The sequence below is a fragment of the Amphiura filiformis genome, chromosome 17 (genome assembly GCF_039555335.1).
Source record: "Amphiura filiformis chromosome 17, Afil_fr2py, whole genome shotgun sequence".
NCBI classification, from domain to species: Eukaryota; Metazoa; Echinodermata; class Ophiuroidea; order Amphilepidida; family Amphiuridae; genus Amphiura; species Amphiura filiformis.
Genome location: NC_092644.1, coordinates 24613358 through 24628076, shown reverse-complemented (window position 1 = coordinate 24628076; position 14719 = coordinate 24613358). Strand labels below are relative to the sequence as shown.

Genomic DNA, 14719 nt, shown 5'->3' with positions numbered 1-14719 from the left:
TTACTCTCAGACCGGCAGGGGCGTAGCCAGCTTTCTTGGTTAGCCCGTGGGGCAAAATAAAAGTTTCGGGAGCAAAGACGAAAGAAACAAAATACCGGTTGCATCATTTTGACCCGGCATTTCGGTGGGACTTAATTTGGGACAATGTGCGCGCGAAGCGCGAAAAAATCGGGGTGAACTGTTTTGAAAAACAAGCTCTTTGCATTTCTTTTCATTTGCCTTTGTGATTTTCTCTTATTTTTCGTCAGAGGGGCACTTTTTTTGGCGGAGGGGCGGGGACCTGCCCCACCGATGGCAACGCTGCTGTAGACCGGGTATATTTATTCGCATGTTTCTTTTAGGGGATGTGCAATAAAGATTTTTTGGCAAGCCGGGGGGCAAGCAATTTTTGCAGGCCGAGAGGGGACAAGTAATTTTTGGCACACATTTACAGGGCATCTTTTAAATAACACGCTCTAAAAAGGCTTAGGAAAAACACTACAGAAACGTTATATGCAAAATTAGCTGCTCGATACGCTCGCTTCATGCATCATATATGTAGACCATTAAAGTTTGCAAATTGGGAACCCAAAATTTGGAATGCACAAAGGGGGATGGGGGTTTTAGCGGGCCAAGAGGGGGGAAGCAATTTTGGCGGGCCGAGAGGGGAGGGGAGAGCAATTTTTGGCGAGCAATTTGAAAATTTTACCCGGGGGGCTAGTAATTATTGCACAACCCTTTAGATGGGAGCATATATATATATATTAGCTTCTATTTGTGTACATGGTATCTATTAATCCGCGATGAAGAATGATGGGAATTGACCCAGTAATGTTAAGTAAATTCTGTTGTTATAAGGACATTTTGTACAGCTCGAATTTGTTTTGTTCTGTGAGCCTATCAACTGGAGGAAACAAGCGCTTAGGTGGGTACCGCTTTAACTACAACATTTATTTTAGCTGAGGACTAAGTCACCTCCTCATGAGAACTAACTGCCGATTGGCCAAAAAGAAGTTTTCATTATCAATTGGCTCAATCAGCAACATTGTTAGAATAATTTCACCACGCAAAAAAAAATTGGGGTGAATTATTTGCAAAGCTCCATTCTGATTGGTGATTAAAGTGAAAATATCATGTAATTGACCAACCAGAGGCAATGTTAGTTCGGTAAGTAGTGCTCAGGGGTTAGTGCTGATTGCACGTTTTACACACCGTTCGGCTTACTGTGCTGCTTTCTCAAAATCAAGTTGAAAAAGTCGTAAATGCATTTTATTGCAGGTATTTTTGAGATCGTGATACTTGGGGGTAAAGATACGGGGTAAAAATACTAAATAAATCCTAACAGCATTGTAAAAAAACATAGCTTTGAGAGTCGGTCAGTATAATGATAGTTGACTGGTAACCCCATATGAGGATTGTTTTCATGGCATTTCTCTGTGATCACATACACTGTACCTTTGTCTTTCAAACAACACATGTAAAAGTTGTATCACACACTTGATTACCAAACAGCATTAGCATAAAATCAATGGTCTACAGTCGCTGACTGAAAATGAGTCGTTTTTGTTAAGAGAAATAAGAGGCTGAAATGAGGTATTGGTGTATATTTTGGATTTTCTCGGGAATTAAAGTATGGAGTGTACTGTCTTGTGGAATATTAGTATATAGAATACAAACTACCAGCTCATAAAACCATCTTTGTTGGGCTGGAAAAGTTGTTAGTTTATTTATAATGTGTGGTCAAATATGTGCTATTTTTTACAAAAACAAGGCTTTTCTGTTTAGAAACATTTTGATATTGCCAACAACAGCAAACGTGGACATTTTATTTTTGGCCAGTTCTGTTGGTTAATCGCCAAACATTTAAACGGGAGTCTCGCTAGAAAATATTTGAAACCGTGATTAAAATATAACTGGTTTACTAAAAAAATAGTGTTAAAGAGAGAGAGAGGTCATCGTTTGAGTAAGAAATTTATTTATTCATTTATTTTTTAGTTTTCTGTTCATTTGAGGTTAAGATCATCCATAAAAATCAAATGAATTATTAAATGTCTATTTACATAGCATTTTATAATATTTTAAGCCTTTTATACATTTCTAGCATATTGTATCGGTCATCTCACCTACGCATGCGCAGATTGTTGTTTGATTTACATCAGATATCATCGTACTGAGTACTAGCTCTCACATGTGACCAGTCATTATATTTTAACCTGTTTCATTTTGGAGATAATTAAGGTCATATGTAACTGCTTTTTCATTTTTGCTATTTTTGCAGAATAATGTTGCTTAAGTCCTAAAGTTGCTGAAGTTCAAAGACATCCCATTTCTATCCAAGTTTAATGGCAAGTCTCATATAATATTCTACCAAATGTAGACCCAGGACCTAGTTTTTATTTCTACCCAAAACTAGCCATATGCACTATGTACCTTTGCTGTTCTTGGATGTTTTAAACACATGCCTTTGCCGTTATTTAAAAGGCCCGCCTTTTTTTATAATTTGACAGTGTGCCTGGTCTATTAATTTTATGCTAATGCTATTACGTAATCAAGTATGTGATAAATGTTTTTTGAAAGACAAAAGTATAGTATTTATGTTATCAAAGAGAAATGCCATGAAAATAATCCTTATATCATTACACACTGACCGACCTTCGTATAATGCGAAAAACATGCACTTCTAATAGTAATAGTTGAGTATTTGGGAGAGAGAGGGTGGGTCTCTTTGATCCCCAATTTCAATAGCAGGTTTGTAACTGTGAAAGTGGCTATGATTTCTATTGCAGTCACGATTGTCGGAAAACCAGAACAAAATGTGGGTTCAAAAAAACCCATGGCATCGCGGAAACATGGTAAAGGAATATTATGGTAAGTTACATAAAGGATTGTGTGATACTCCACCCACTTGTACCACCCCTGTGGTTTTACTGCCTAGTACCACTCTGTCTAGAGTGGAGTGAAAACCCATGTCCCACTCCCATGACCCACTCCAAAGGTAACGAATCACATGGGAGATCACTTGTCCCACCCTTTTATAAACAGACATGCCCAGAGAGTGGTCCTACTCTAGACATAACATGTGACATGAGAGACTACTTGTACCATCCTCATAACAGGTGTGCCCAGAGAGTGGTCCTTTTTTTCAATTAAAATTATATAATGTAACCCCACAAGGGTTCAAAAGACAGCATTATGTAACCTCACAGTAAGGGTTCCATGTGAATGTGTACTTTTAGGACACAACCATGACCTCAGTATGTTTGAAACATAGAGTACCGAAGTGATGACGTCACAGAAAACTTTTTTTTTGCATTTCAGCGTTTTGAATATCATGTATCGGTGGAGCATGATGAAAAACATCCACAGTCCAAATTTGGTGGGAATCGGATCGTGAGGGCCCGAGATATGGCCGCATGAATAAATAATTAGCCCAATTGAAATCAGTGTAAATTGGCCTGGTTCACAACTGTTTGGACTGAGAAGGGTCGTTATGTGACGATGAGTAATCAATATGACCAATACGATGAGTCGTTATTTGTGACAATGAGAAATATCGGACTAATGACATGGATCGTTATTTGTGACGATGAGTAATATGACCAATGAGATGGGTCGTTATTTGTGACGATGAGTAATGACCAATGAGAAGGATCGTTATTTGTGACGATAAGTAATCAATATAACCAATGAGATGGGGCGTTATTTGTGACGATGAGTAAGATGACCAATGAGATCATTCGTTATTTGTGACGATGAGTAATGACCAATGAGATGGGACGTTATTTGTGACGATAAGTAATATGCCCAATGAGATGGAGCGTTATTTGTGATCATTTACCAATTATTTTACTAAACGTTCTGACCTACATGACTACAAGACAAGATCTGTAGATGACCTAAATCTAATAGTCCAGTCAAAGTGGGTTTTGACTCGCCACTAATTTCAACAGAATTTTTTTCACTGCTATGAATGTCAGAGATATCCCCTGAACAGCATAAAAAAAGTATACTAAAATATACTGGGTGGAAAGGTAGTTTTGGGCGGAAAAGGTCACACAGGGCCAAATTTCAAAATTGCTCCAATAATTTTAAAAATATGGTTTGCCTTATCTGTGACGTACAGTTCTTGAGTTATAACTGAAAAGGTCAAAGGTCAAATGTTGGGTTCCACAGAGGTCAAAAAACTAAAAATTGTCCGATCTTAACCAAAATGGTCTCAAATTGTTCGGCTTGCAAACATAATTCATTTAAAGCATATTTGCACTGTTTAAGTTGTTTAATTACATGTGTAACATCGTAAAGTAGGTCGGGGTCAATAGAGTTCAATGGTCAATGACCTCTTTTATCCTGCTACCTAAGTAACGAAACATCCAAGATACGGCAAACTATTCTTATTTTGGAGAGTACGAACACATTGAGACCATTTTGAAGGAAATCAGAGCATTTTTTCGAAGTTGACCCATGTGGAGCCCAAAATTTGACCTTTGTGCTTATAACTTGAGAATGGTACATCACAGATATGACAAACTATATTTTTTCTGAATCCTTAAGACTAGAGGAATGCTTTGGTATAGTTTTTTTAAAAGATTTAAGCAATTTTGAAATTTGACCCATGTATGACCTTTTCCCGCCAAAAACTACCTTTCCACCAAGTATTTTTTAGTATATTTTTCGAGTGGTGTTCAGGGGACATCTCTTGAATGTATAAAAGTGAAAAAAATTCTGTTGCAATTAGTGGTGGGTGACACCACTAATTTGTTTAGATTGACTGGACTATAACCCAAAATAAGAAAGTCGTCTTTTCTGATCATCCCATACGTACAAGAATTCTCATTCTTTGGAATTCTTTATATAAAAGTCTGAAAGCTTTAAAATCAAACATTTCCGCAATCAATTCAAAATAAAACTTATCTCTAAATATAATCAATCTTTTCCGCGAGCACGTCCCGTTCCTTTGTCTTGTCTTTTGGTTATGTTTTGTGAAGTTACTTTATTTTGCTAATTTCATTTCATTGTAGGGAAAGGCTAACTTTCAGGCCTTTTGGTCTTCCAGCCTTTTCCTCCATATTTATCGTGTTTGTATATTTTGTGATGTATTGTAATGTTCTTGATTTTTATGGAAATAAAATATTAACTAGATATGTTGCAGCCCTACAAGGCTACGAAGTCCAGCCGTGAACTTGAAATGACCTCTGATGACCTTGAAATTACTTTGGAAAAAATTATCTTTTCATGGAAATATGAAAAATAGAAGCACTAAGGTTAATAACAATCTATCTAATACAAACAAACATTTGACCTTTGGTTGACCGCCTATGACCTTGAAATGACCTCCATCATATCAATATCACATAATACTAATTAAATTCAAATTTAACAAACTTTGGAATTGTGCCCCTTCTTTTGACCTCTGGTTGACCTCTGGTGACCTTGAAATGACCCCATCATATTTTCAATCATATCAAGATCACATATACTAATTTTAATTCAAATTGGACAAACTTTAGAATTTTACCCCTTTTGACCCCAAAAAGACCCGTCCTCCATGTTAAAGCCAAGTCTGATTACAGTCGTATACATACACATATTGCTAGTCAGGGCCTTTGGGGCATTATTCGGATGATCAACAGCACTTTATAGGCAGCAAATATTGAATTTTATAGTGATTTTCAGTAATCAACCCTTTTTTTTTTTTTTTTTTTCTTTATCTTAACTCTGTGAGGACCCCACACTGTAAAGCTCAGTTATGAATTTGACGATGAGTAATATGACAATTGAGATGGTTCGGTATCACTTTGTATAGTATGACACACCATTTTGACCAGAAATCATTCACCGAGAGACTGCTGACTTCTTAAGTCAAATATATTCGATTTCACTTTATTTTATTTTTAACAATTATTTCAGAACTAAATTTTACCCAAGAAAGTGTGATCCAAGAATTCATTGAGAATCCTTTCCTTGTCGACGGCCGAAAATTCAGCATTGGTATTTATGTCGCCTTTTCATCAGCCAAACCTCTAAGGGCATATGTACTTAACTCTACCGCGACATTACGGTTTTGCCCCCAAGAATACGATCCTCATAATTTTACGGATATGAAAACGCATATAACTGATGGACTGGAATTTGGTGCCCAATTAGTCAGAGAAGTAAGTAAACAAAGAATCACAGAACCGTGTTTTACATTATGGGGGCTAAAGTGGAGGAAGATGCGGATGAAGAGGAAGAGGAGGAACAGGAAGAGGAAGGGGTGCACTGGCGGAAGAAGAAATACAGAAAAAAGAGGATTGCTATAACTATATTTTTATACATAAAATTTTTATTTAAGTTCAAACAATTTTTTTTAAAATATTGTTAAAATACCTGTTTCATATTTTGGTTTCAGGTGGATTCTTTAAAAGACTACAGTTGGAAACACCAATATTCACCCCTACAATCTCTTGATGCACACGTTGATTTAGTCGGTAATTTATATTTCAAATTCCAACGCTCATAATTATAAAGCTCAATCGCTATTGTAACTTCAGGTTTTTGAGAGCAGTTTTGGGACACTCTGATATATCGGGGTTTTTACCACGATTTTTTTTCGGGGGCATGGGGAGGGGGCAAAGTGAATTTAAGGGGGGGGCAAAATCGGCAAATTTTTGCGCAAAATTGCCGCAAGTAGTGGAAATTTACGTAATTTTAGGGGTTTGAGCTCAAAAGTGGGGGGGGGGCAAGAAAAATATTGGGGTGCAAATGCCCCCCCGTAGCGCCGCCACTGGATTAATGTAAGTGTGATAACTTGGTGCAGTTGTTTTACATGTATATCTATTTTGTTATTCCAACCTGTTATAGGTTACGACCCATCTGCAATACACCTGCAGATAAATGATGCCATACGAGATGTGTTATCCACGAGAGAAGATCTGATTACCAAGATTACACGAAAAATTGATGCAAGGTATAGCATTTTGCTGAATTATATTCAAACAAACTAAAATAGTGCGTCAACATATATTGTAATAATAATGATGTTGAATAAAGTTGTAATAATGTTTTAGGAAATCTTTAAGCTTTCAATCAAATTCCTATCAAATTAGAATTATTTTTAAACATTCCCCTTTCTATTATTGTTCAAGGGCTCTGGTATAAACGTTTCGACAGTATTTCTGTGGGACATTAGAGCACATCAGACATATCGAATTGAATTCTGAATACGAGGAATGTCCTTCTGATATCAAATAATTTTGATTTTTTTTTTGAAATTCGCGATATAATACAAATTTTAAGACAAATTGTTAAAATTTGATATTTCTTAAATTTTGGATATTTAACAGTCCTCGAAGTACACTTTCTAAATCTGACATGTACATAAAGTGTATGTAGCCGGGATGAAAATCCGACGATCAATTGAAAATTTTGACCTTTCATATTGAAGACGAAAGGTCAAAATTATCAATTGATCATCGGCTTTTCATCCAAGCTACATACACTTTAAGTAAATATCATTAGATTTATCAAGTTTACTTCGAGGACTGTTAATATAAAAAAATGTCAATTTTTAATCATTTGTAATAAAATGTGTATTGTATCGCGAATTTCAAAAAATCAAAATTATTTGATATCAGAAGGGCATTCTTCGTATGCAGAATGCAATTCGATATGTCTGATGTGCTCTCATATCCTACAAAAATACTGTCCAAACGTTCATACCCCACCCCTTAATTCTATTTGCTTTCCTTCAGGTCCAGACATTTTATGTTGACAAGATGGGACTTTATACTTGACAGTGATATGAAAATTCATCTTATCGAGGTAATTGTAGATTATTGTATTATCATCTATCATTTCATATCATATCGCTCATCACTAGATCACTTAACACATAATGTATCATGCCCATGACTAACCTTCCCATCATTCATCTAATATCTGAACTATGACCTTATATCACGATGTAAACAATCTACCATTACAAGTGTGTTATGTGTGTAATAAAACCCCTGATTATCAAGCTGAATCTATCGTTTATCTTAACCATCCATTATTCAACAGTAATGAGTCGGCGTGAAAAGGTTGCACCACCAAGTATGAGAACCATGCTACACATTATAAAAACGTTAAAAGGGAGAATGTTGTGTATGGGTAATTTAGAAGTTACTTGCATGTTGTCTAGACCATAATTATTTACCGTTTTAGTTGGGCTTCTTTAAAGGGATTTTTTTGGGCGTGCGGTGAAATAAATTCCAAGTTTATATTTCGAACTTATCATTTAAATAGCTAAAGAGACCTTACATGAACGAGGGCAACTAATTAGAGAATAAAAGATAGGATTTTGTCTTTTGCTATCCAATATCGTGTCATAATGGATGGGCTGGCCAATATTCTTATTCAGTTTAAGTATAATTTTTATAAGTAAAACTGCTTTTTTCCAGAAAAATAAAGTTACTTTTGTGAGGACATCCCCGTTGTGTTAAATGAACTAAACTGTCACGAACATCTAAGCCGCCAAATCGCGTTGTTAATTCTCGCACGTGTATTACGCGAACGCATTATCGCGCGATCATTGAGGATCTACAAGCGTGCCGCCGTTGCGTCTTGGCGCGCTTGCTGTCTTATATCACTATCCACTATCGTGTCATAATGTATAGGTGAAAACCAATCAAATTGCGTGTATTCTTGAGGACAAGACGCGGCAACTGAATTAGAATGCTTTATCTTGACCAGATTGAGAGTTTGATTTACCATGCTTACCATTGCCATTTACTCTATTCTTATTATTTATGTTTTGTCTACATTTGTCTACACTCTATTCTTATTATTTATGTTTTGTCTACATTTGTTAGGCCCATGTGGCTCGGTATCCACACAAGTTTGTATTGTGCATGTGTAGCCTACTGCATGACTTGAACTAGGTCCGACATGTCATGTAATGTTTTACAATCTTGGTTTATTTTGGTTCTTGTATACATTTACAGGTCAACTCGAACCCTGCAATGAGTTGTACAACTTTACCTACTGACAAACTTGACCCCCTATTTTGTAATAACGTAATATACAATTTATACCGCGTAATGGGTATCGCCAGTTTTTATGACTTCCACAAGACGAGGTAAGCTACGTTACGAATAATAGCCACGATTTTCCGCTCCATCCAAACTCAATCACTTAAAACAAAACTCTATGTGTCTCTCCTGATTCGGACAGCAAATAATTAATAGGGGTAGGAGCATGCATAATGGCCAACAAGTGACCGACAGTGCTGTAGTTGAGTCCTCAATGTCCCGAGTCCGAGTCCTTGGTGTTCGAGTCAGAGTCCCTGCCAATTTTTGATGTCCGAGTCCAAGTCCTCAATGTCCGAGTCCGAGTCCATTTGTATCCCGGATTTTGTATCAAATTCAAACCCTAGGTTTTTTACCAATATATCAACGTATAGTCCCACCTAGTATGATGTTATAAAAATAAATAAGAGTGGCTCAGTATAAAAACGGCGTATGACACATTTGAGATTTTGAGAAAAAAGTGACTTTTGCAATCTTGCATTCATAGGGAGATATCAGAAAAGGTGTTTTCTTTTACTTCTAGCGGTAATAGGGGACTGTTTACTACACCTTAGTAACTTCTTTGACTGATCAATAGAGGTCAGTAGGAAACTTTCACCCGAAAATCTAAATTTTATCAAAAATGTGCCATACGCCGTTTTTATACTGAGCCACTCGTTTATGTCCCGGTTTAGGTAACATCCGGAGGAGCGAGTATGGAAGTGCGGTACCGGTACCTGTGACTACCGGAGTAGATCACTAGGGTCCGTATGCACAAGAGAGTTAGACCGGGTCTAAAGTACGTTAGACCTGGTCTAAGTGGAATTTAGTCCCAGGAAAAGGACATTTCCCCTTACATTTGCTTATTTTGTATTATTTTTTAACTTTGCATTTAAATCTTTAGAATTTACTAGCTACTTTAGCAAGGAAATAAGAGTACAGGACCATTCCTGATGGAACTAAATTCCACTTAAACCAGATTTAACTTTAGTCCCGATCTAACTCTTTTGTTCATACGGACCTAGGGGTCTATCGACATTGCAGATTAAAAAATTTTGTGAAGCTCCAAGAAAAAGGGGGTCACTATGTGTGGAACCGCTACAAATTGGGTATCATGCATTGACCGTGAAAAAAAACCCATTCTGGCCAAAAATTTGCAAAATTTTGCAAACATTGCCATTTTGAAGCTAAAAGGGTGTTAGATTTGCCAGACACATGACGTGTGCCAATAGGTATATGCCCCACCCCCGGGTAGCCTTGGAATCAGAGTAGAATCATAGTAACCTCGTGTTTCAGTTCAATTCAGTTCAATTTATTTCACCGAAAATACATAACATGATAAATGTACAAAACAGTTCATTGGTAGGAAAACCAAAAGAGAGCAAAGCTCGTTAAAATTGGCCACCTTGACATTTCATAAATATGCAAAGTAACATGAAAAACTGGCTACAAACAGTGGACAGGACAAAGTGCAGACAAACAGGACGAGACAGGTGCAAACAGAGTGTTGTTGGCTTATGCGATGGCAATATAATTCGCATATTAATGATCAACTGGAAAAATATAATATTAACATGATCCCGGGGGCCACTGTAATGGTGAAGGGGGTATCAGGCGCGTCCGTAAATTCACGTAAAAAGGGTAATTTTTTCAGGCTAGGGTACGTTACGTGCGTAACGTGAATAGGGTATCAAATTCATGTAAAATTGGGGTAAAAGGGTATGTTTTTGGAGCTCTTATGTACTTAGGGTAGTTTTGCCAAGTTTGGGATTTTGTGCTCTCTCCTTCATTCATGAAAAGTGAAAGGAAAGTGTCTTCTTCCTACACCCCAAAAGCAGTTAAAAGCAATCTTTTAGCTGTCAGAGATGACAGATCCCTATACTGGCCCAGCTAGCATACTAAACATGAGGTCCCCGGACGAGGTCACAACTTGTTCAGAATATACAACCAATCAGCATGCCGGTGGAGTCAATAAATTATGAGGAAAAATATAAGAGGATTTCCGATTGGCCGAACCTCTTTAAACTCATTAATATTCATAGTCTTGGTGGCTTCCAGCCCAGAAAATTTGGTTGATCGGAACATGGTCTAAAGGAGCAACAAAGCAACCACGAACTTCTAGGTTTGTAAACAAGCTGTGTCAATGAACTTTTGACATGTGTGAAATTTTACCGGGGTATTTACAAATTAACACAACGATTGAATAATTTGGAACTATTTTGGCTTTCTTAAAATATAAATCAATGAGTTAAACCAAGCTAAACTTGCCGTGTTTGTCGTCTTCTTCCAACTTCAGTGTGTGGTTTGCAATTAGTACAGGGAACCCATACCGTAGTAGGGCATCACCAATAACGAAAATGTCATACCGATAAATGATGTGTCTGTTTGCCCATTTTTTTAAGTTTGCCTTGCGAACTAGTTTGCAATCGCCATGGTCGTAATTTGCGTTTGACTTGCAGTTCAAAATTCTCTTGGATATGTGGAGAAATGGGTACATCCCAATCCCAAAGAATAAATTCTACAATATTTCAATAAAAAGGGTTGGACCTGTGATCCAAAAAGGGGAAATTATTGGCCCAAAAATCTTGAAAATATTGGACATACTGCATGAACTTTGAGGTAAGCTTTAGCACCACGTAAACTTGTATGGCTCAAAATTCAGACGCGACGGCTTGCCACAAATTGCTTGCTCCATCATGCCACTCGCCGCCTGGGTTCTGTGTGTTTACTTGTTTAGGGGTAATAATTACTTGTTTAGGGTTGGGGAAAAGACAACTACTTGTTTAGGGTAGCAAATCGTGCAACTTATACTTGTTTAGGGGGGAAAATTTCAGTCTCGGAAATACTTGTTTAGGGTGCTTTTTGAGAGTCCTCGGACGCGCCTGATACCCCCTCTTGACACTATAGTGCCCCCCCCCGGAATATGATTAATACCGAGACAATAAATGTAACTTAAACCGTTTCTTAAAAACATGTATTGACTTAATATTTTTCAACTCCTGATCAATCGAATTCCAATGCAGAAGACCCTGTCTTCTGATAGTATTCCTTGCTAAATCATATTTAAAACAAGATATACATTTGGTGCATACGCACCAATATGAACCTCGCGCCAATCGATCCGTGTTCAACGTATAAGTGACGTATATTTCATTGCTTAAGCATTGGAGAAATAGGTAACCTTGAAAATAGGGACCCAAATTTTATGATTTTTCTTATAACTTTAATACTGTTAGGTGTACGACCCCCAGGTTTGTTTTATTGTATTTGAGCCCGATCGGACAAAGTTTGAAATTTGAACCCTCTGTGATGACCTTTGACCTCGGTTGACCTCAATTTTATTTCGGGCATGTATTTCCCTCGTATCAAGGATTCCACCTACCAAGTTTGGGCCTGATCGGACAAAGTTTGAAATTTGACCCTCCATAATGACCTTTGACCACGGTTGACCTCAATTGTATCTCGGGCATATATTCCCCTCGTATCAAGGATTCCACCCGCCAAGTTGAGCCCGATCGGACAAAGTTTGAAATTTGACCCCTCCGTAATGACCTTTGACCTTGGTTGACCTCGATTTTATTTCGGGCATGTAATCCCCTCGTATCAAGGATTCCACCCACCAAGTTTGAGCCCGATCGGACAAAGTTTGAAATTTGACCCTTCCGTAATGACCTTTGACCTCGCTTGACCTCAATTTTATTTCGGGCATATATTCCCCTCGTATCAAGGATTCCACTCACCAAATTTGAGCCCGATCGGACAAAGTTTTGAATTTGACCTCTCCGTAATGACCTTTGACCTCGCTTGACCTCAATTTTATTTCGGGCATATATTCCCCTCGTATCAAGGATTCCACCCACCAAATTTGAGCCCGATCGGACAAAGTTTGAAATTTGACCCTCCGTAATGACTTTTGACCTCGCTTGACCTCAATTTTATTTCGGGCATATATTCCCTCGTATCAAGGATTCCACCCACCAAATTTGAGCCCGATCGGACAAAGTTAGTGACGTATTATGTTGCTTAAGCTTTCCAGGAAGCTTTCCCTTTAAAGGGAATTTTATCAAACACCCCAATCAATTTGCCCATGACGATCTCTTCTCTTATCACTGACGTGCAATTCAGCCTCTACACAGCAAACAAAAGTCATAGAACGTCTAAAATATACAAAAACTCTGAAAATACTAAAATTTCACGTTTATTATATTACACATTATCATCGTTTGAATATTTGTTTTGACGTACGTGTCATAAATATTTAAATGAAGGTAAATGTAATTTACTATATTCAGGCTTTCCCCATGTTCCCACGTTCGCTACCGGCGCGAGCAATTATAAGGAGGATATAGTATAGAATTGCGAGTAGGATAATTGTGAATGGATCTGTTCGGGATCTGTTTTGAACAAAGTAATCTGAAAAGTACCAGGAGGAAGTTTGCAGTGAGAGTAATTATACATATACCAAGCGTTAATTCGTGGATGTCATGAATAGTCAAAGCATTGAACTTCTTAAATAATGGCGGGTGTGTTCAAGCCAGTGGGAATTTGAGCAATTCGTTTTTGTTTTAGGTGAACAGTGTTAAGATGGCTGTTGTTTTGATCTGCCCAAATCAAATTACAATACAAAATATGAGGTAACACTAAAGTGTTATATAAAGAAAATAACGTTTTGCAAGGAAGAAACTCTTTGAAACGGTATAAAATGCCACAGTATTTTGAAAGAATATTAACAATGTTAGAAGTATGCTTAGACCAAGTTAATGATTCGTCTAGGATAACGCCAAGGAATTTAGTATTGGCAACTCTGGAAACCTTAATACCATTTATACAAATATCAAGTTGATCATCATCATACCTTCTATTACTGTGTCTATTTTTGAACATGATGAAATTAGTCTTATCGATGTTAAGTGATAACTTATTGCATTTAAACCATACAGAAAAGTTTTCCAACTCAATGTTTACAATAGTAATTAGATCAGAAAGATTTGGATGTGAGACGATGACATTGGTATCATCTGCAAAAGTTACAAAATTGAATTTGTCAGAGGAGAATACAATATCATGTAAGAAAATAATAAAAAGCAGTGGACCTAACACTGAGCCTTGTGGCACACCACATGATACAGAACGAAAAGATGATTTATGATTTTTGACGACAACATACTGAGTTCTGTTCAAAAGGTAATTCTTGAACCACTCGAAGGCACTTCCTCTGACCCCATAGTGATTAAGTTTGGACAGGAGAATGTTATGGTCAATGGTGTCGAATGCCTTCGAGAGGTCCAAAAAGATTCCCATGGAATGAACATTCTTATCTAGGTCAGAAACAATTTTATCATATGCAGTGTTAAGTGCCATGTAAGAAGAGTGGTTATGTTTAAATCCAAATTGACAATTTTGAAGTAAATTGTGACAATCGAGAAATCAAAATAATCTTTTGTGAATAATTTTTTCTAAAATTTTAGAAAATATGGGCAAAACAGATATTGAACGATAATTGTTACATCAAGTAGAATCACCAGATTTGTAAATGGGAACAACACGGGCACAACACCTGAACTTATTGATAAGTTAAAAACATGGCTTAACGGTGTCTTAATTAAGTGAATAATATTCTTAAATATGTCAGGCTTAATATCATCATAACCACAACCTGTACCAGACTTGAACGATGAACAAATATCAACAATTTGTCAATTTCCTCCTCATCT

At 37.1% G+C, this 14719-nt stretch overlaps 1 protein-coding gene across 1 annotated transcript in view; it reads left to right on the top strand.

Annotated features, from left to right (window-relative positions):
• LOC140138349 (probable tubulin polyglutamylase ttll-15) overlaps nt 1-14719 on the top strand; it is a 34164-nt gene that overhangs the window by 11481 nt on the left and 7964 nt on the right. The window contains exons 4-9 of the mRNA XM_072160255.1: nt 2766-2847; nt 5887-6131; nt 6368-6446; nt 6820-6925; nt 7710-7779; nt 8943-9076. Of these exons, the coding sequence (XP_072016356.1) occupies nt 2766-2847; nt 5887-6131; nt 6368-6446; nt 6820-6925; nt 7710-7779; nt 8943-9076 (716 nt within the window). The remainder of the gene's footprint in view (nt 1-2765; nt 2848-5886; nt 6132-6367; nt 6447-6819; nt 6926-7709; nt 7780-8942; nt 9077-14719) is intronic.